Source organism: Drosophila obscura, unplaced genomic scaffold (genome assembly GCF_018151105.1).
Source record: "Drosophila obscura isolate BZ-5 IFL unplaced genomic scaffold, ASM1815110v1 contig_151, whole genome shotgun sequence".
NCBI lineage: Eukaryota > Metazoa > Arthropoda > Insecta > Diptera > Drosophilidae > Drosophila > Drosophila obscura.
In genome coordinates, this window is record NW_024542737.1 from 1,303,822 (window position 1) to 1,324,556 (window position 20,735).

At 46.7% G+C, this 20,735-nt stretch overlaps 2 protein-coding genes across 6 annotated transcripts in view; one reads left to right on the forward strand and one right to left on the reverse strand.

The window, feature by feature from the left end:
• The window catches only part of LOC111075971 (putative polypeptide N-acetylgalactosaminyltransferase 9), a 59,252-nt gene that overhangs the window by 19,738 nt on the left and 18,779 nt on the right, over positions 1–20,735 (forward strand). For 3 of the 5 annotated variants that reach the window (XM_041591853.1, XM_041591855.1, XM_022369520.2), the window contains 4 exons: positions 5,767–6,651; positions 12,323–12,694; positions 12,762–12,926; positions 13,810–14,003. In XM_041591853.1, the coding sequence (XP_041447787.1) occupies positions 6,237–6,651; positions 12,323–12,694; positions 12,762–12,926; positions 13,810–14,003 (1,146 nt within the window). In that variant the 5' untranslated portion in view covers positions 5,767–6,236. The remainder of the gene's footprint in view (positions 1–5,766; positions 6,652–12,322; positions 12,695–12,761; positions 12,927–13,809; positions 14,004–20,735) is intronic. The other 2 variants (XM_041591854.1, XM_041591856.1) reach the window with 1 other exon arrangement.
• Positions 18,672–20,608, reverse strand: LOC111075972 (imaginal disk growth factor 6). The gene is made up of 3 exons (XM_022369523.2): positions 20,350–20,608; positions 19,579–20,154; positions 18,672–19,520 (listed from the first exon to the last, which is right to left on the reverse strand). Exons 1-3 carry the CDS (start codon positions 20,489–20,491, stop codon positions 18,868–18,870), a joined length of 1,371 nt encoding a protein of 456 aa, XP_022225215.1. The 5' UTR covers positions 20,492–20,608; the 3' UTR covers positions 18,672–18,867.

A 20,735-nucleotide genomic window follows, 5' to 3' on the forward strand; every position in this document is an offset into this window, starting at 1 on the left:
GCTCGGTTCATTCAACCGAACTTTTCTCATCATTTTGATGGCTTTCCATTCCATTCTAATTACCCACCTGTCATCTTCTGGGGCTCTCCTCTGATCCTTCAGATCCTGTTTTGAAGCAGAAAGAGATGTCTGGAAAAGCCATTTAATTACATTTTCCTTGTGCCTCGTGCTTCGTGTCTGGGAAAGAGGGAAAATCATTTCTGATGCTGCCCGGCTTTTTGTCAAATTGAAAGCCATAAAAAATGCGTGGCATGCTTCCAATTGTCGGCCGCTTGGATGGGGCAGGCAGGCCAGGCAGATGCCGTGCAGTTGAACGTCTGATGATGCTGCTGCCTGCCTGGTAGTAAATGCTGAGGATCCGATGGGAAACTGGTCTTTGGACGTGGACTGGTTCGGTGGATGGCAAATTAACAGTTAAGCGCCAACGGTAAATAATTGTCAAAGACAACATCCCATCGTCGATGCTGCCTGCCGCATGCTGCATGCTTCATGACGTCTGCTGCCTGCTGCCTGCTCGTGATGCATCGAGGATGAGGATGAAGATGAAGTCGCGCCATCGCAAATGAGGTTTGACTGGTTTCGCCGTGACATGAACCAAATGCCCAAAAGGAGTCTTTGCCAGCCATCCATTCAGTCAGAGTCATCCAAATACAGTGAGCACTGCCTGTAAAGGAGGGTTAGAAAAGATGAGAGAGAGAGAGAGAGATCTTTGAAGCTTAAGAAACCCAAATCCCAAAAATAAATAAATAGGCTGCCCGTTAAAACCATACTTTGATGGGTATAGAAAGTACCATACACGATCGACACTATGTTTTGAGCGAATTCGAAACCCAAAAAATTCCATGAAAAGTGACTGTAGGGAGATAAATTTTGAGAGAACTTCTTAAACTTTAAGAAGAGGAGGAGAAGACACAAAAAAACCAAAATCGAAATGAGATTAAATTAAAATGAATTAAGATTTCCATTTGTGGGAATGCCACGATTCGCACTGTACCTCCATGACCTGTCCGTCTGTGTGTCTGTCTGTCTGTCTTTTCCCTCCACTTCGTTGCACTCTGTTGCCTCTGTTGCCTCTGGTCTGTTCTGTTTTCTAGACTGGTAATTCTAGTCGCCTTGGTAACTTCTCTCTCTGGCTGTTGGCTTCTGGCTGCTGCCGTTGGCGGATGTGCAAATATTTTGATTAAATTTTCTCCTTCCCATTCTCCATGGCAACTTTCTTTCCACGAACCAAAATGCAGCCATCGTGTGTAGTGGCATCATCATCATCATCAGCAGCAGCAATAGCAGTGGCAGTGGCAGCGGCAGTGGCATCTATCTCTCAGTTCTTGCGGTGCTTCTTGGAGGAGTCTCTCGTTTCGTTCCCAGGTGGCACATTTAGTGGAGCACAACGGTCGGTGGCAGCTTTTGAAAGACGTTCTTCCGTGACTGGTTGGATTGACCCGTGGCTAAGACTTTATTTCGCCTAAAATGATTCCCAAAAGTTCAGAGCAGAAGAACTTCATTAGAGCACAGAACTCATTAGCGGCTGAAACTTTTCCATTTGCCGGAAAATGAATATTAAACGGGCCCCCTCCTCGCTTCACTCCTCTCCTTTCTGGTTCTGCCTGTGCCTTCGTTTTAATAACTGTGGATTAAGTCTGCATAAATAATAATGATTATAAACTGTGCGAAAATGCACTCCCCCCATCCAGTCCTCCCCTCTTCTTCCCTTCCGAAAAGTTTCTGCATAAGAAAATGACAAATGATCGCCAAGGAAAAGTATTCCGAAAGTGGCTGCCAGGATGGAGGAATGACGGGAGGGAAGGAAGACCGCGACAATAAAGTTTTCCCTCCTTTCTTTTCGGTGGAAATGCGAAAAATTCCAGCACTTTGTTGTGCGTAATTTGAGGTGGCTTTTCACTGCTTTTCCTTTGAGTTTTCCCCTGAGGTAGGTAGGGATGGATGGGGCCTTTACACTTCTTTCGTCAAGTGTGGGTCGAATTATCTTGGCAATTATTTCTCTAAAAGCTCCTCTGATTAATGTAGCACCCCAGACCCACAGCCAGAGATAACCACGAACTGAAGGTAATTTCCGAGAAGGAAGTCTCCGGCTCATTCGTACTGGTATTCAATTTAATTGTATCTTATCTTAGAGCCAGAAGCAGAGGACGCGCAATTTGCTCGACTGTTCGCTTATCAGTCAATTAGCCAGGCGATAAGACGCTACACGGCTCACAAAACCCATGCGAATGAGCAGGTAATGAAGAAAGACAGAGAGAGAGAGAGAAAGAATGGCAGGTAAAATGTAAACTCAAGACAAGTAGCCCCTCGGGCGGGGCAGCCTGTCATCGTAACAATGGCAACCACTTATCAGCCACTTACTCTGTTTCTGTTTCTCCTGCATCCTCCATCTATGTATAATTTCGTTTTCAGGTTGTTGTTCGTTTTTATCGCTGGAAAAACACACACAAATTTCCATCTGTGCATTATATGTTCAGAGTTCGGAATGTTTTTGGGGGAGGGCAGCCGCAAAACTAAACCGCAACTCATTAAGCGAGACACTCAAAAATGTAAAATACCAATTTGGAAACATTTCCAGACAGGGGTTGCCAATCAGTGATAATAGCAGCAGGAAAAACCCAAAACTCAACATAAATATGCTGCAAATGGAAATGGAAATCGCTAGAAGTTTTTTGGGAATGTCACTCACAAAAAACTATCTTTTAATTGGATGTTCAAAGTGGTTTTGAAGTGAAGATAAATTTCATTTGGGACTAATCAAAGTTTGGTAACTACACAGGAGCGCAGTTATCTTTCCCTGTAGGAATGGTTTGGTAAAGAGTCTTCCTCTAGGCGCATAGTTTTTCCAATAATTCCCAGTTTTATTCCCCACAAAACACCCTTATCGCCCTGCCGCAGCTTTGTCCAATGGGGGGAAATCCTAATAAACGCCCAACATTAAATGCCAATTTCGAGTTAAACATATCCAGCAACCGATGCGATGGCCATTAAATATTATGATATCTATGGCCACATGCCACCCGCCTCCCGCATCCCCACCATCCCACACCCATTAAAGCAAACGCATAAAAACCAAACATTGCGCATACGCTGTGTGCACCGCAATCAAACCAATGCCGCACAATACGACAGAAGCGCATTTTAATAAATACACAAATTTAAATGCTGCACACAAAAGAGGAAGGAGACAGAGACCCCTTTTAGGGGTAGTATTTTGTATGGAGCGAGGAGGGGAACAGCAAAACTCCATAAATGACATTTATGACATTGCAATCAGTCAATTATTGATATAAGTATTTTTATGTACTCTTGCAGATATTACGTACTGAGTATATACAGCTGTATTCATGGAAGTATTACTGCCGCACCGTGTCACATTCAAAACTATTTTTGCGACACTTCCAGTCTTTTAAATTGAACAAGTGATACCTTTTTGGATAGACAGGAACGTAAACAATAGAAAACAGAATAGGGTCAAAAACACTACTACCATTTCCATAAACACAGCTGTACAAACACATATATTCTTGATTAGCAAAGAGTTGATAGATTAGCACAAGAGAAGGTACAGAGGGAGAGAGAGAAATACCGAAAAACAAACATTAACGTAAAGAGTAATATTCTTGGTCGTATTCTGCCAGTTCTATGCAGCGTATCCATATTGTGTATTTTTTTGTAGGTTTTCATTCGTTGTCTCTCAATTGATAAACAATTGTGATGCCCTGTGTGTGTGTTTGTGTGTGTGTGTGTGTGTTTGTTGAATGGGTGAGAGGTGTGCTCTTTGATTAGCTTTCATCCGATCTATAAATATCCATAAAAATAAGTTATAAAAAAGCCCATGAAAATCATCGGCAGAAATCCGCCAATTATCGTCGTGGCAATGGTTGTATGGCTCCATGGCTGTTGTCAGTGCGGTCCGTAAACCGTAATTGAGATTGTCAACATTTGGTGGGGGGTAACACCACACTCTCTCTCTCTATTTCTCTAACGCTCTCACGGCACACCTCTCTGTCGCCCATAATTGCTCTATTTTGCCAGGGCAAACTTTAGTTGTGTGAGTTGCTGTTTTTACAGCTGAGTGAGGACATGACATGTGTGTGGCAGGGGGACGGGCGATGTTTTCAGGGGTTCCCCTCTTTTTCCTTTGTCTTTTGTATTCAGTTTATAAGCGCATGCAGCGGAAATAGCCCCAACATAGCTGGCCGGGACGGGGCAGCGGAGCATGGGGGCATAGCACTTGAACCCAACGAGCCATAACAAAAGGCACACGAAGTAATTAACTTGTATTTATTGTATTCACATAGTTGGCCCCCAAAGGGGCGGGGCGAGAGCAGGAGTTGGCTTGCAGCAGGGAGAGGAGTTGCCTCCAAGGGTGGAGAGTAGAGCTCTGTTCGGGCCATCATCAGAGTGGCAAGAAGAGATTCCCCAAAGTGGAGAGTGGACAGCAGATGGAACTTTGGCCATAGACAATCCCCAGGCGGGGGATTGCTTGTCTTCCTGCCCCGGTTGCCCCATCTAATTGATAAGCCCAGAGTCGAATTGGCCCTGGGGCAAGCGGCGTGCCACCAGCGGCCTGCATGTGCACCCAATTACGAGTGCGAGTGCGGAGTACTCCTCACAGAAGGGCCCTCTAGTCCGGCGATCAGGGTTCCAGCCATGTTTATTAGTTTTAATTTTCCCCTGCATACACATTTTCCTCTAATAGACTCGAGAGAATCTGCTCTGAGCACTGAGCACTCGAATTAATGCAAATTGAGTTGGCTTTAAGCGAATTCCTGCCCCAGAGGAAGGCAGAAGAAGCGTGCTGAAGCGAGGGGGGAGTCAAAGTGAATTTTAAGGAATCTTTTGATAGAAAGCACATTTTTTTTCCAGACAGATTCTTTGATTTATGATGGGAGATTGTTGGGTTTAAAAATTGCATTAAATGAAATGTAATCTCTGCGGGAAATGCTGGACTTTTCCCAGGATTATGGCTGACGCAGAACCACAGAAGGAACCGAAACGAACCCAACTCTGGGCGGTGGACAGTCCAGTCCGCTAATTGGATTAGCATCGAAGGGTATTCAACTGCGGTTAGCCCTCTGCTCTGTGCTGTGAGGGGGAGAAGGGGAAACCGCACAATTTCTTGTTTCTGCCCCCCCCATCATATGCCCCCCATCTGCTCGACACGCAACTCCACTTCTGCCTTGGGATCATGGTATGGTTTATGGCCTGGCCTCTGGGCCGACGCCGAACGCTGCTCTATGCTCTCTGTTCGCTCTTCTCTGTTCCACTTGGGGGCCAGAGCCAGGGCCAGAGCCAGAGCCAGAGCCAAGTGGCGTGTCCATGTCATTTACCTGGCAGCCACTCAAGTGGTTACCGTGGAGAGGGGAGGAGGCATATCGAGGCACTGGAGAGTACAAAGTTCTGATGCGGTTTTTGCTGCAATTATATAATATTGACATTAGTTGCATGTTGCCTGTCGCTTTATGTTTGTGCCGTTGTCTTTGCCTTTGCCGGAGATTGGAGGATGGGAAGGGGTGCAAAGCTTAATTGCAGATGATGCTGCCACAACAAGGGCATGAGGCAGGTGGCATGTGGCAACAGCAGAGATCTAAAATCAATATTATTCTTAATGGCTCAATTATTTGATTTGCGTTTCAATTTAATGGCTTAATGCCTTAAATTAATTGCATTCGGCCTTCTGTTCTTCTGTTCTTTGCTGAAGGGCTGCGAAACACAAAGATTGAAACTCATTTCCCCTCTTTCTGCCTCTCTCTTCCACAGCTAAGGACCTCCCGGAGTGCAACGTCTGCCTCTGCTATCCGCAGTTCTTCCCACAATTTGAAGATTGTCCACACATATCCACAGAAATCAGACTGAGTCGAGAGCAGACTGCAAGCAAATCTATATTTTGATATCTTCCAGAAGAGGAGAAAGAGGAGACCACATATCAGAGACAAGGAGAGAATCGGAGAAGCCAAGACATATCCTCAAAACATCAAACATCATAAATCATTGCCGGGCATTGATTAATGTTGCGTATACGCCATGTGCGCCCATGCCACAGACCAGAAAAAGAGGCCTCGTAACTAAGTGAAAGCCGCACAAAGCAACGCGAAAACAGAGACCTCCACTGGGGGAGAGAGATTTAGTGTATCCGTTAGCACCTTTTTTGGCCAAAAGCCACCACAGCAGCGGGAGCTACACAGCTACAGCAACTACAGCAACAAACAACACACACAAAAAAACCAAAGATGGCCTTCATCTGGCGTCGTCGCTCCACGACAATCGTGAAGCTGGTGGCCTTCCTTCTGGCCATCTGGTTCTGCATCGCCTTCCTCGTCTACACGGACGACACACGGCGTCGCGCCGCCCAGGAAGGTGCCTCAGGCAGTGCCGCAGGCGGCGGATCCGCTCCTCTCGGGGATCCCATTGCCTTGCCCCTGAGGAACGGAGACCTTGCCGATCCCCTCAACGAGGACATCGGCCTCAATGGCAATGTCATCAATGCAGGAGGAGGTGGGCTGCGCAACGAACTGGAGGAGGCGGACATTCCGCCCACCGCCGCCAAGCCCAAGGCAAACGAGTCCGCACGCCAGTCCTCGGAGAAGAAGCCCAGAAAAAAGGCGGCTCCGGCTCCCATTCCACTTAAACCAAAGGCACAAGACGGTGAGCTCTTTTGTTTTATAATTAAACTGATTTTAGTCTTAGAGAAGAGTATTCCTTGAGCTGAAAAGCGGAAAATCCGTTGGCCAATCTCCATAAAAGGGTCACAACATTAGAACTAATTAGAAGTCCCTGCCAGCCAGCCAGCCAGCCAATCCCTTTTCCAACGAAAATCTTTGCAGACTAAAACTAATCAATTCAATTTTCTTTTCTTAGCAAATTAGTTCTCTCTGGGAAAAGTTTTCCTTGCCGTTGCTTTGCTAGCAGTTTTCCCAAGATTACTTTCTCATTTTCCCAGCGATTTAACATCCTTTTCCCTGCTCTTTGGAGCATTCGCTCCCTATCGTATTCCTTTTTTTTTTTTGCTGTGCGCCGAACAATAAGCATTTATATTGAAATCAGTTGCACATTTATTTCCATTCCGAAATCCGCACAAATGGAAGCACCGCATCGCACCGCGCAGCCCCCTTGGTTCTGGCTCGTTTTATCGATGCTGGGAAATCTCTTTCATGCTTTTCCCTGGACGCTTTGCACTTCATTTCCACGCAATCGCTTGCAACTAATTCCCATCAATTCAATGCACATGCCCCCGTTGCACCCATTGCACACACATCCTTCTTGGGAGATTGCATTTTGGGTCACCAGCAGCAGCGGCAGCACCAGCAGCTGCCCGAAGAACCCGAAACCGAACCCGAACCCGATCCCATCCGAATGGGGGAATAATAACACATATGGGGAGGGGGGTTCTTTGGGAACCACTCTGCCAGAAAAACTTGCTGCTGCTGCTGCTGCTGCTGTCACACTTCCTCGTTTTTCTCTGGTGGCCACCGCCTTTGTGCCTTTAAGAAAATTTCTAACAAGTTTTACAACAATGTCGAAGATGCCAGCGGCAAATACTAACAACCCGAACAACTCGAACGCTGCCAACAACTGCAACAACACGAGCACTTAACAACTTGGAATTGCTGCCAAACAACATTTTCAATGTCAGGCGAATGCTCAGCGGATGTAGGGCAGGGGGGCAGGGAAGTATACTGAGGGGATAGAAAGATATAGACAGACAGACAGGCATTCGCATTAAACTTTCTGAGGGGAAACACAACTAATGAGGCTGTAGGTAACGACTAAGGGACACCCTCTTTGCCTTCTTTGCTCTGTGTGCAATGCTTATCCAATTGTAGTTAATCTTGGCATATCTACATGTGCAGATAATATAAACCAACTAATATCTAAATCTGTAATCAAGTGAAAACTCAATCGAATACCTTTTGATGGAAAGAAACTTGATATTCGTGAGATTTACCTTGCAACGTTTGGTATACATATACCCTTTTAATCTACGCTCAAAGGGTATGATAATGTTACTTACTAATCAAGTCAAGAAAGGCTTAGGGAAGGAGGAGCAAGTGAAGGAGGTGGCAGATGTGGCAGATGTGGCAGAGACAGATACAGAGCCAGAGACCGACACTAGTTCCTGGCCATGGGATAGATTTTTCCTCAATGGACACTTGACTGGACTGGACTCTGCTCTGCTCTGCCCCGCTCTCTGCCCAGGCAAATCAATGAAGCCAGTCTGGGGCCCAACCAGGCATGACTCCAGAGGGGGCAGTGGCAGAGCGAGGAGGAGGAATAGATAGACCTCGCTTTTAGCTTCCTGTATGTGTGTGCACGCCCTCCTTCATTCTCCATCTATTGGCTGTGGCTCTCGCATGTGGAACAAGCATTTAAGATTGCATCAGCATGTGGTCGACTGACCATCAGTCGTCAGTCCATGGAAGGGAGGAGTCAGGAGGATACAGGGGATATGGCAGAAGGAGGATAGCGAAAGATCTACATCCAAGTTTCCGTCTTCGTCTCTGTCTCGGACAATGCACGTATTTGCAATTTCGCATATCATGTTTGCATCTCTCCCTCTTTGGGCCCCATCATCCATGCCCCATCTTCAGCCTAGGTTCTCCTTGTGCAAGTCCCTCTCCTCCCTCCTCCCTCCGCCCATGCCCATCATCATAATCATCGTTGAGGTGGCAAAGCTACAAGTTGGATCCTTTTCTTTTGGGCCTCTTCTCGAGCAGCAGCTGCCCCATGGCGTCAAAATTGTGTGCAAGCCTACAAACGTTTACCAACACTCGCCAGGGAGGACCCATGGATCGAACTTCAACAGTGGTTCGAGGGATACAAAACAATGGAATGAGAGTCTAGGACTAATCATACTTTTACTTGAGCTTTAGGGAATATTTTCTGATCAGGAATGGTTCAAGAGACCTCTCAGGTTTGAGGAATTTTGCATTTGATGGTTACCTTTGGGTAACCTTTGTTCTGCAAACTACTTTTTCTAGACAAACGTTTTTTTTTCATGTCTATATTTTATAGCACATTCAATGCCCAGACTATAACTTTTAACAATACTCACGTTTTATAGTTTTCTCGATGGGGTGCCAGGGCGACCACTGTGGCTGCATCTCCACCATAACCCTAGCCCTAGCCCTAGCCTTCGATCTCCTGCATACTTCATGTGTGCCTTTGCCTGTGCCTCTGACTGTGTGCCATGTGGGTCCACGTTGTTCATAGCTGGTAATTAGTGTTGTTGTACTTATTGGCTTTGGCCTTGGGGGCGCGTTACCACCACCAAAAGATGCAACAACGAGACGCGCGAGAGCGTCGTGGTACCAACACGACGTTTATCGCGCGTTCGCATCGGGTTCCTTAGAGTCCACTCTTCTCCTCGACTTCTCCTCCCATTCCATCCCACCAGCAAACCTGCCTTCAGGCCATGTTATCTTGATCGTTGGCCCTACTGCCTGGTATACCTTTATGGTCCCTGCCCCCGTCACTACTACCCCTCTCTACACCCCTTTGTGGAGGGTTCTGCTATATGCATAATTTTTTTTTTACAATTTAGCAGCGATAATGATTTTATATATTCAAGGCAACATCATAGACACGCCCACTGAAGGCCCACTTTTTCCTGTAGTAGTTGCATGCTACAAGCGGCACAAAAGCAGATTGATTTGCCCGTCTCTTCCTCCGCCTCCTCCTCCTCCTGATTTATCCTTTCCTCTCGTTTCGTTTCCTTTGGGTCTTCCTGTTTTTAATCAATGCTAATCCCAGGGAATGCCTGATTTCTGTTTTGCTCGCATGTCTATTCTCATTTCCACTGCCACCGTCACAGAGGGGAATCACACGTGACTCGCCCTAACCTCATTCGTTGTGCGAAATAACGGTACTTTGGCATATTATGTTACAGTTATGCGGCAAACATGATGAAACATGAACGACGACCAAATGAGAGGTAGAGAGGGAGACGCATTTGTCATGTGGCAGCCAGCCACACCCCCACCCCAACTATGTATATCCACATCCTGATGGCACCTTCCACCTGCTGCTTCTCCTCCTGCTGCTGCTGCTCCTCTCTCTCTCTTTGTCAATAGCCAAACATTTATAGCTTCCTGTCACGCTCAGGCGTGTCCCTTGAGCGCTTCTCTGCGCTGCGATTGTCTTTCCTTGTTTTCTCTCCCTCTCTCCCCCATCCACCATTGTCAGCGCATGGCGAGGAACATAACGCATACGCAGCGTTGTTGTATGTCCCGTTCCACACACACACTTGACGTGAAAATGTCAACTACGATTTTCTCATTGGAAAAGTGCACGGTTGATCAAAATGCAGAGCAAAGCAGGGTAGTATTTTCTGGTTTATCTGGTAAAAATGTGAAGAATATAGAAATATCTCCAGTGATAGATTCCGTAGTTTCCGTTCTTTAGGGTATAACCTTTGGCCCCACCTCTGCCTGAGCGTGGGCGTGTCCCAAATTGGTTTACTCCTGCAGGGAGTCCTCGAATAAGAATAGGAACCCACCCGCTGGTTCATGGCATTTCATTAATGTCTCAAGGGGCCATAAATATGCAACAGTGAATCAATAAAAGACATAAAATCCAGTTACGGGGCACAGTCCTCGCCACAGACCATACTTTTTTTTTATTGTTTTTTATGATGATGATAATGCGTGTGCGAGCCGAGCCGAGCCGCCCAGCATGCAAAACAAAAAAAAGTTCATTATAAAGACTGAGAGGGAGGGAGGGAGGGAGACAGAGAACTAAGGATGCTTGGAATCCTGTGGCGGAGCCGTGAATATTCCGCAATGAAGTTATTACTACGGCAACGGGCGACAAATCATAAAATTTATGAGTGAAAACCCCCTTCTCCTCTTTGGGAGCCCTGAAAGTAGCCGCCGTCGCCTATGGCCGATTTAATGGTTTTTCTCTTATTTTCCGTTTTTGTGCGAACAAATTTATTGTCGGCTGATTGGTCTGCTCTCGCCTATCCATTCCATTCTTCCACTTCACTCCACTCCACTCTCCTCCTCTCTTCTCGGACTAGCATAATGCGGTTTATACTCCCCATGCCCGCTCTCCATACCATACAATACTCTACCATCCTTTACCATCTCTCCTATCCTGCTCATTTTCAGCATTTTATGGCTTTTTATTTTGCCAGAGCTAGCTTTTTACGCTTATTGAAATTGAAATGATTGCGGTAATTGAAATGTTCCTGCATCGCTGGTTCCCCTCCCCCAACCACAAAGCCAAGGATGGTGATTGGTGGAATTGGGGGGATGCCAGAAATATGTTCCCCGATTGGGATATAAAGAAGAGTTTTGTGGACTGAACAGAGAAAACCAGTTAGTAAAACCCAAAGTCGCCTTAATGACTGTGAATTTAGTTATGTTTTTATTGAGTTTTAATTGAACCGGTTCTGATTATGATTGACAAAGGGAATGGGGCTAGTTAAATGGAGACCCCAACAGATACAGTCAGACAACTCAGAAAACGCAAATCCCACAGACCCAAAAATAATTTATTTCTTAAAATCCAAAACTTAAGATCCCCTGAAATTAATTTGGATGAGATTTGCCCACAGTTTAATCTATAGAAAGCAAACCCAAGCTCAAGTAAATGTAATTCCCAGATGGAAATCCAGTTTAATTAAATTTGGAAGCCCTTTAAGCAGGGTCTGTCCTCCGCACCTGAAATTTCCATTAGCAGAGAACCAAACCCGAGGATGAATAGTGAAAGGCACACAGACAGGCAAGCAGGCAGTCGGGCATTCAGGCGATGGCCAATAAGTGTCACTTGTGGCTGACAAATCGCATAAAAAGCAGAAGCAGAAGCGCACGAGCAGGCAAGGCAGCAAGGAGGAAGGAGGCGACTGAGAACAGGAGAATATTTCATATTTCCATGCAAATGCAAATAACAAAATAATAAAATGCACAGCAAGGATCCACACACAGATGGGAGTAGTAGTTGGGAGGATGGCGGAGGGACACACATGAGGAAATTTGCAAGGCAAACGATTTTTCATAACCATGTGAAGGACCCCAAAGCAGAAGAAGCTCCTGATGATGGCAACTTTTCATGGGAAATGCACTGCGATTTATCTCGACAGGAAGTGAATGTTTGTCCCTCTGTGTGGCTGTGTGGGTGTGTGGTTGTATGGCTGTGTGGGTGTGTATCTTTGTGAGTTTATTTTGTCATAAATTTCACGCACAACAGGGTTCCCATGCTCATGCTCATCTCCCAAGCACCTTAACCTGCAATTTCAAGGCAAATCAAATCAGACAGTAAATGCAAACATATTTCTAACGATTCCTACACTCTCTTTCTCTTTCGTTTTATCTAGCAGATACGAAAAAGGTGATAGATCCACCTGCCAACTTCGATGAGAATCTCGGAGAGATGGGCAAACCAGTCCACCTGCCCACCGAGATGTCCGACGAGATGAAGAAGGCCGTGGACGATGGCTGGACCAACAATGCCTTCAATCAGTACGTTTCCGATCTGATATCGGTGCACCGCACACTGCCGGATCCCCGGGATGCCTGGTGCAAGGATACGGCCCATTATCTCACCAATCTGCCAGCCACAGATGTCATCATTTGCTTCCACAACGAGGCCTGGACCGTGCTGCTGCGGACAGTGCACTCGGTGCTGGATAGATCTCCGGACAACCTCATTGGCAAGATTATCCTGGTGGATGACTACAGTGATATGCGTGAGTTTTATTGCAACTTATCTTTGAACCAATTGATCTAAATCAATGGATTTATTCTCCGTTTTAGCTCATCTCAAGAAGCAACTGGAGGACTACTTTGCGGCCTATCCCAAGGTTCAGATTGTCAGGGGGAAGAAGCGCGAGGGCCTGATTCGTGCCCGCCTCCTGGGCGCCACATATGCAAAGTCGCCAGTTTTGACTTATTTGGATTCCCATTGCGAGTGCACTGAAGGTGAGCCAGCAATAAATGTGAATGCCTAAAAGTAGGCAACATAATTGTGACTAAGAAACTGTAGCATATTATTAGAGGTTCACAATATTTGTTGCTGCATTTTAATTCCATTTTAATTTGTTTCTGTGTTAAATTAACATTGAAAGCCACTTCGTATTCCACTCTATGATATTTCATAATTTAATTTTCATAAATATCCATTAAACGGAGACGTGTTTCCGTTTCCTCCCTTGTTAAATGATTGACATATCCATTTTATGCATTGATTTGCCCAAAAGAAACCTTTGTTCATTCAGCTTTTTGGACATGCACAATTCAGGCAAAAATCAATATTTAAATTTATGCGGCAGCCAAAAGCCAAAGTAAAATTAAATCAAATTTAAATGCAGAAATTTCATTCCTGCTTTACAAGCAATTTCCTATTCGAGTAGAGTATCCTCATCGGAGTCTTCGCCACCCTTGGGAGTCTCGTTTCTGGTTTATGGTCGAGAGCCTAACGGTCTGTTCGTAACATTTTTGATGGCTATCAAACCAAATCCGTTGGGCCGAAAATGATGCCAATAAAACAAGGCCCAAACTCAAGTAAATCACTTGAGCCTTTGTATTATCTTGGCTGGGACTCTTCCTCATTTCCCCACACTCGATAAGCTGAGTGACTGACAAGAGAGCGTAACAAAAGGCAATCAATTTAGTTTATTAAGAAAGTTGCAACAAAAGTCGGCAATTGGTTGTCAAAAACTATCCGAAAGCCAAGCGAAAAGAAAAGCAATTTCTCCTTTCATGAGGCGGTTGATGGATGGATGGCCGTGCCCCGAAAAAGCAATTAAACGCAGTCGTAGTAGTATTTTCACAATTTCAATTCGTTTCATCCTCTTGTTTGCAGGCTGGCTGGAACCGCTGCTGGATCGCATCGCCCGGAACTCCTCCACCGTCGTCTGTCCCGTCATCGATGTCATCAGCGATGATACCTTGGAGTACCACTATCGCGACTCCAGCGGCGTCAATGTGGGTGGCTTTGATTGGAATTTGCAGTTCAGCTGGCACGCGGTGCCCGAACGTGAGAAGAAGCGCCACAATGTGAGTAGATTGTGAATTCCTGAATATTGTTGCTCCCCACGACATCATGGAGCGGGCTTAGTATGGGGGTTCGTGCTGGGGTTAACCTAAACATACACGCCATGCGTTCTTCTGGGTTGAGTTATGTTTGTTCAACCCTATGGTTGCCATGACTATGGTGCGTATACGTATCCTGGAAACCGTTGCAAAATGGGGTTATTCCCGACGCTTCGCTTCCCACTCGGAACGCCAAAAACATGAAGCCGCTTAAAGCGCTTGAACGTGACTACAAAAACTGAATGTTTGCCGTAAAAAGGGAATGAATGCCCCTGCCCTGTCAATGCGAACACACACACTCTCGCGATACGAACACAAACACCAACACGGACACGGGTACAGATACGGAAACCAACACCATTCAACCAATCTCACGTACAGGCCACAAAAGTGTCGTTCGCGATATGAGCCATTAGAACTAAGAGTCGTTTCACCGTGCAGATGATCTAACAAAAATTCACCAAGAACTTGAGATAAATTGGCGTTGAGGAAAAGTAAAATTTGGCAGTAGTTGTTTATGGTTGTTTATCTAGGAAGAATGTCAGGGTCCGGCACTCGAGGGTTTCCCCAGAGCCAATAAAAGAGTTGAACTATTTGCCGAATAGTCAAAGGCAAAAGTTTTATTAAATATAAAAAGATAATGCTGTGGCAATAGGATCTTTAGTTTTTGTGCAGAGCGTTTCGTAGATATCTCCATCGTACCATAAATCGTGGGGTTCTATTATTAGACTGAGTCCAGATAGTGCATCAGAAGCAATAAACTCCTTCTAATTTTAGTTAGAATTTATTGATTAAGTTGTGCGCTGGGCTGTTGTTTCGCTTCTAACACGCACTGTCCCAGCGGATTTCATATCCCTTACATAGGAGGAGGAGGAGGAGTTCCATCCTTCCTGATGCCATAACTTTCCATGAAGCAAAGAAATGGCTTTTGCAGTTTATGGCCGCCTGTGCGAGCCACGTACAAACTGTTACCCACACTCCGACACGCAATTAGATACTCCCGCACACACACACACACACACACAGCACATGTGTGTGACAGGCGACAGGGGTAGGGGTTCAGACAAAGTGCTCCACAAATGGACATTCGAAACTGTCGATGGGTTTTCCAGGCGCTGACAGCTGCTGCCTGTTCGTGTTTTCCTTCGTCTGAATGGAGGAAAATCCTCCTTGACTGGACCTCAGCGAAACCATTTTGCACTTTTCACGTAGCAGCCACCCCGCTCCCCGCATCCAGCATCCGCGCTTTCAACACCTCTTTTTTCCTCGCTGAAATAAATGCGAGAACTGCAGTCAGACAGGCTCTTCTCCAGGATGCTTTTTTTCAATTTGCTTAACATTTTAATTAAAAGTTCATAATTGCAACGTTTTCTCTGCCTGCCTCGGCGATGGCGAATGGTGTGAATTGGCTCGAATGTAAGCGATATTACGCATACGCCTCATAGCTTAAAGGCCACAAATTACAAACGGAAATGGAGATCAGACGAGATGGAGAAAGGAGAAAGAGCAGCAGTGGCAGTGGCAGCAGAGGATATGGCAGAAACAACGGGCCATGACACTGCAATTAAAAGCCAAAAATGTTAAAAGCAATTTGCCACAACTGTTGGTAGTCGAATGAATACCCTTTACAGAGGACATAACGATCCAGAAAATATAGTCCTTTTCTATCTTCGTTCAGCAGTGAAGATTTCTGGCAGAACGTTCGTACAGAACCTTCTCTCCACTATGCTCCTTGATCGTTTCCTCATATCATGTGGGTGTCATTCGAAGGGTATCTACTTCTTCGACTTCCAAAAGCCAAACACTTCCTTTCTTGCTGCTGCTTCTGTTTCTGCTGTTTTCGTTGCCGTTGCCGTTGCAGTGGCAGCAACGCATTCGGCTTTTTGCGGCGTAAATATCTGGCATAATTGTTTTTACAAGCGCCAAGGGGATTTATGAGAACATTGTTGCCGAAAAATCCTTGCTGAGGACACTGGCAAATTGTTGTTGCCGTTAGCTGCTTTCTGCCTTCTGCCTTTTGCCACAGCCACTGCCTCTGCTACTTCCTGGCGACATGCGGCGTGCAATTTGGTCTCCATCCTCGCCACGCCAAGCCACCCCATGCCTGGCCCTGCCTCAAGTTGCACTTAGCAGCTAAATCAAGTAAGGCATTTCCTGCCTGCCGCCGCCACCGTCAGCCTGCCGTGCCAGCAGCACCATTGGCAATTTGCCGACTCGTAAGGGGAACCGAGGAAGGGAAAGGGAAGCCCATAAATGTTGCTCCGTGTGCCACATGTGTGCCGACAATGATAATGGCTCAGCGAAGATTTCTCTCTCTCTCTCTCGTCCTCTCCTCTCAGGGCCAGTGGAAAGTTTTTGCCTGAAATTGAAAATGCTTAAGCGAATGGGAGATGCTCTCGCACTGTCTCTGCCATCCTAAATCCTCAGCGATATCTTATAGTATCGCTTTGAAGTGCAAACCTACAGATATCCCCCGTCAGGTACATACACATGTATATGGTATATCCTTCCTCATCCTCTAGCATACTCTTGCTGCTGCGGGGCACAGCTGTTGACAGTCCCAAAGCTGCCCGAATGAAAATCCTACCAACTTTTGATGTCTGTCCAAAGTTGCTTAACTTGTTACGAGTTACCAGAGTTGAAAGAGGAGGAGCAGCAGAAGTACAAACAGCAACAGCCACATCGCATAGGGAATCAAAAAATACATATTCGTTATGGGCAATGCCATTGCCATTGCCATCGCCGTCGCCATTTCCTTTTGCCAGTCAAAAGTTTTTCCTGCAGCTTTTGTTTGTATTTCCTCGGGGGAGCCAAAAGATGCAAGGATATATTTTATGTTTTTCATGAAAAATGCTTCCTTTTCCTGCAAAGCTAATGGATTCAGCAACTGGCATTCCACTTTCCCCTGCCTGTCCGCCGCTTCATCAAATCAATCAAATCCGATTTAACAACTGGAAATCCTGAGCAGTTAATCATTTTAAACAACTTAATACAACTGCTGAAAGTTTTTGCTTCCCCCGAAGTTTGTTTTTTCCCCTGGTTTTCCTCGTGTTTGCTGCCCCTCACAGACTTTCTTCTGCCATTGGAGTTTTCTTCGCTTTCTGCTTAAAATTGTTATTTTCCAGCATTCATTTGAGAGCAGCAAAACGCCTGGCAATGGCAATGGGAATTTAAATATTTAAGAGACGAACCAAACAACATAAAAACTAATTCGCTTCGTTTGGCCGCCTCGGGCATGCTAATATTATGCCATATACATACCATATGTATGTATATGTATATACATATGTATACGGAAACTAATCCTCATAGAGGGAAAATCTCGAATAAAACTACAAACAATTTCATATCCATAGAGCGAGTCCCAAAAGGGGCCGCAGCAGCAGCAGCAGCGGAGGAGGAGCAGCAATGGAAGGGGCGCTGCTGAGGGCGCTGAAACACTAATCCAATTATTTGAGAAAAAGGAAAGCAACGGCAAAAAACGTATTCGATGGCAGCGCAGAGCAGAGCAGTGCCAGCATGGCGTATGCGCAATATGCGTGCTCAACAGCTCACGGCACACAGCACTCATACGCAATGTTGGCCAAAGCGTTTAACTATACATAGAGCGACCGAATATACATAAAGAGGAGTGCCTGAAGTGCCAAATTCACCATTCACCATCCCCCATTCCCTTACCCTTACCCTTGGTCTGGATCTGGATCTGCTTCTGGTTTTGGTTCTGGGGAAAGTGGCAAATGGAAAGGAATATTGCGGACAGAGTTTACCTTTAAAAATTGTTTAGGCTGTCGTCGTTGCCGTTCCTGTCCTCTCGTCTCTGGCACACTCTCGTTTATATGCATGTGTAATGGGGCCTGTGCGGATAGGTAAATGCTTTCCTAATACCCTAAGCGAACGACGGAGCATTTGGGAGAGGCAGAAAGATAGAGAGTGAGATGGCGGTAGGGAGGGAGGTTGCACGTTTCATTTCATTTCTCTCTCGTTTCAGGTTTATTCCATTCTGATTGCCAATGCGTGCGTTCTCATGTATGATGCTGTCGAGAGTCCTTTTATGCCTTTGTCTGCTATCATTGTTCTGCTTTTCGGGTCTCTTCGTTCTCTTCCTTTTTGATCTGCCCTTGGAGAGGGTATATCCGCTAGACGGGGAACACAAGTCAATGAAGCATATCTTCTGCTCTGTGTAAAGATTCTGAAACATAACAAAATCCTATCTTCTTCAAGGGTATTCCATGCTTCGACTCCCCACTGGGGTTTTTCCACTCATTGTATTTTGTGTTGTTTTTGTGAAATCGTGCCTGACATTGTGCTAGTCCTTCAGAATGTCCCCATGTGCGTTCGGCTGTGTCTGTGCATCTGTGTGCGAGTTCTGCTACGTATGCGAAAATGTTTGACGTTTTCGCTCCAATGACAAATGTTGAGCAGTCAATTCAAGGCTTTTCATGGCCGGGCCCTCCCCTGAGCCGAGGATGTGGCCAGAGTCTGGCACTCAGCTCGCTTAAATGATGAAGCCGATTACAGATTTTCCGTCAGTCGATTGGATTTTGGCTATTCATCGAAGCAAAGGAAAAGATGAAAGCCTAAAGCCTGTTACGTATTGGACGATTGTGCCATAGAAAGAGAAATATATGGATATGCTGTGTGAATAATTAGGTAGACAGGGTGTCCGCATGGGTGGCGGCATCAAGCAATTAGTTGGAATGCTCCTGCAACACCCTCTGTTTATTCTACGACATTACACATACATTGATAGCTCTAATTTTCTGTCTGACAAAGCTTGACCTTGAGGTCAATCAATCAATCAAACAATGAATCGATTCATCATCTTCGTTTAGTTGGACAAACGATACTTGACTGCCCGCAGGATGGGATACTTCTCGGTGGTGCAGAGGCCTCGGAAGTCATCGAAGGAGAGGTCAAACAGAGCCACGCCTCCGAGGTTGTTGGTGCGCACGTAGCCGGCCTTGTCGGCGGCCGTGTCTGGATCCTCGTAGCTCACCCAGATGCCGTTGTCGCCCTTCTTGTCCGCCGCCCGATAGGCATACGATCCGTAGCGCTTGGCCGGGTCCTGCACTTTGGTTAGCGGTGCATTGGCGCCCTTGGAGTAGGCGTTGTTCTGGTTTGGCAGCAGGGCGCACACCTCGGGCCAGCTGTAGATGCCATGGATCAGGGTATTGCCTCCCACGGGGGCCTCATCCTCCACATGGGACAGCGGAGGCACACCCGTGTCGCCGGAGTCCTCGGTCAGCTTCCAGGGGCGACCGTAGGTGGCCACGCCCACGTTGATCTTGCTGGCGGGGCAGCTGTTGCGCAGCCAGAACTTGACCTGGGCCTCGACATTGAACTCGGGATTCCTTTCGCTCAGCTCGTAGATGGGCGCGCTGTAGTCCGCCACCTCGGGATTGCGCTGGGGCGTGAAAAAGTCAAAGGCGGCGAGGTTGACAAAGTCCAGATAGTTGATCACAGCGGGGATATCGTAGAACACTACGGAAGAGGAAGAGCCTTTGTAGATTTTCTTTGGAACAGATTTGGGACTACTTACGCGAAGAATTAACGTTCGGCAGAACGGTCGTTGAGAGCAGGAGATTGTCCGGACGGAAGGCGTTCTTCACATCGCGCAGCAGGGCTGTGAACTGCTCCTTGTGCTCCTCGGACTTCTCGTCCACAATGGAGTCGCCGGAGAAGACCTTCTTGAAGCCCTTCCAGAAGCTGCCCAGACCGCTGTGCACCTTCTTTGGCTTGTTCTTGGGGAACTGCCAGGCCACATCCAAGCCATCGAAGCCGTAGGTCTTTACCAGCGAGAAGACGGTGTTCACGAAGCGCGTGCGTCCCGTGGAGCTTTCGAGCAGCTCCAGATACTTGTTGGGCAGCTCCTTGGCATCCTTGTCCGTCTCGATGTCCTTGTCCCCGCCCACGCTGAGCAGCACCTTCAGGTTGGGGTACTTGCGCTTCAAGCGCGTCACCGTGCGGTACAGCCCCTTGCCCAGGTCGAGGTCCAGCTGCTGGTTGAGGCTCACCGCCTTGTGCGATTCGCGCTCGAGGCCCGCATAGCCATAGATCAAGTAGTCACAGAACTGGAGCGCCGGCTCCAGCTCATCGATCACCAGCTTGCCGAGACCTACAACAAAGATGGCAGATTAGAGATTAGGGGGTCTAAATAGAGCAAGGTTATCGCATCGCAACCAATGGAACCGATTCGATTCGAGGTATTCGTTGATAAGCTTGTTTTCAGTTTCGGTTTCGTTTTCATCTTGTCTCATTTCTCATGGCTTATAGGCGGGCGGGCATTGGTGTTACATAACCACTCACTCACCTTCCTTAACGAAGCTCGCCGAGTCGTAGTAGCAGACGAGGTGCTTCTGGGGCACCTGGGGCCCTGACTGCTGCTGGCCAACCTTCACGCCCAGCACCACGCTGGCCAGGCACAGCGACAGAATGGCCAAAATCTTGATCATCTTTGCCTACGGATCTCTCGCTTGGGGGCGATGGGGACTTAGATTCGATGCTGGGATTTGTGTGTGTTCCGTTCGAGTGTTTGCTTGGAACTGAAACTCGACTTGAAATGGGATCTCGGCTCGTCTCGGCTCCACGTCGCGAAGGTTGGTTGTAGGCTGCGGCTGCTGAGAACGAAGTGTGAGCTGATAAACAAAGCGAAGCTCAAATGAAATCATTAGCAATGCATACAGTGGAGATTCGATA

Excerpts from the sequence above, each read along its gene's own strand:
- LOC111075972 (XM_022369523.2), bottom strand. The coding sequence starts at position 20,491 with ATGATCAAGATTTTGGCCATTCTGTCGCTGTGCCTGGCCAGCGTGGTG. Across the intron at positions 20,155-20,349 it reads GGCGAGCTTCGTTAAGGAAG|GTCTCGGCAAGCTGGTGATC; the intron begins GTGAGTGAGTGG and ends TCTTTGTTGTAG. Across the intron at positions 19,521-19,578 it reads GCCGAACGTTAATTCTTCGC|TGTTCTACGATATCCCCGCT; the intron begins GTAAGTAGTCCC and ends CCTCTTCCGTAG.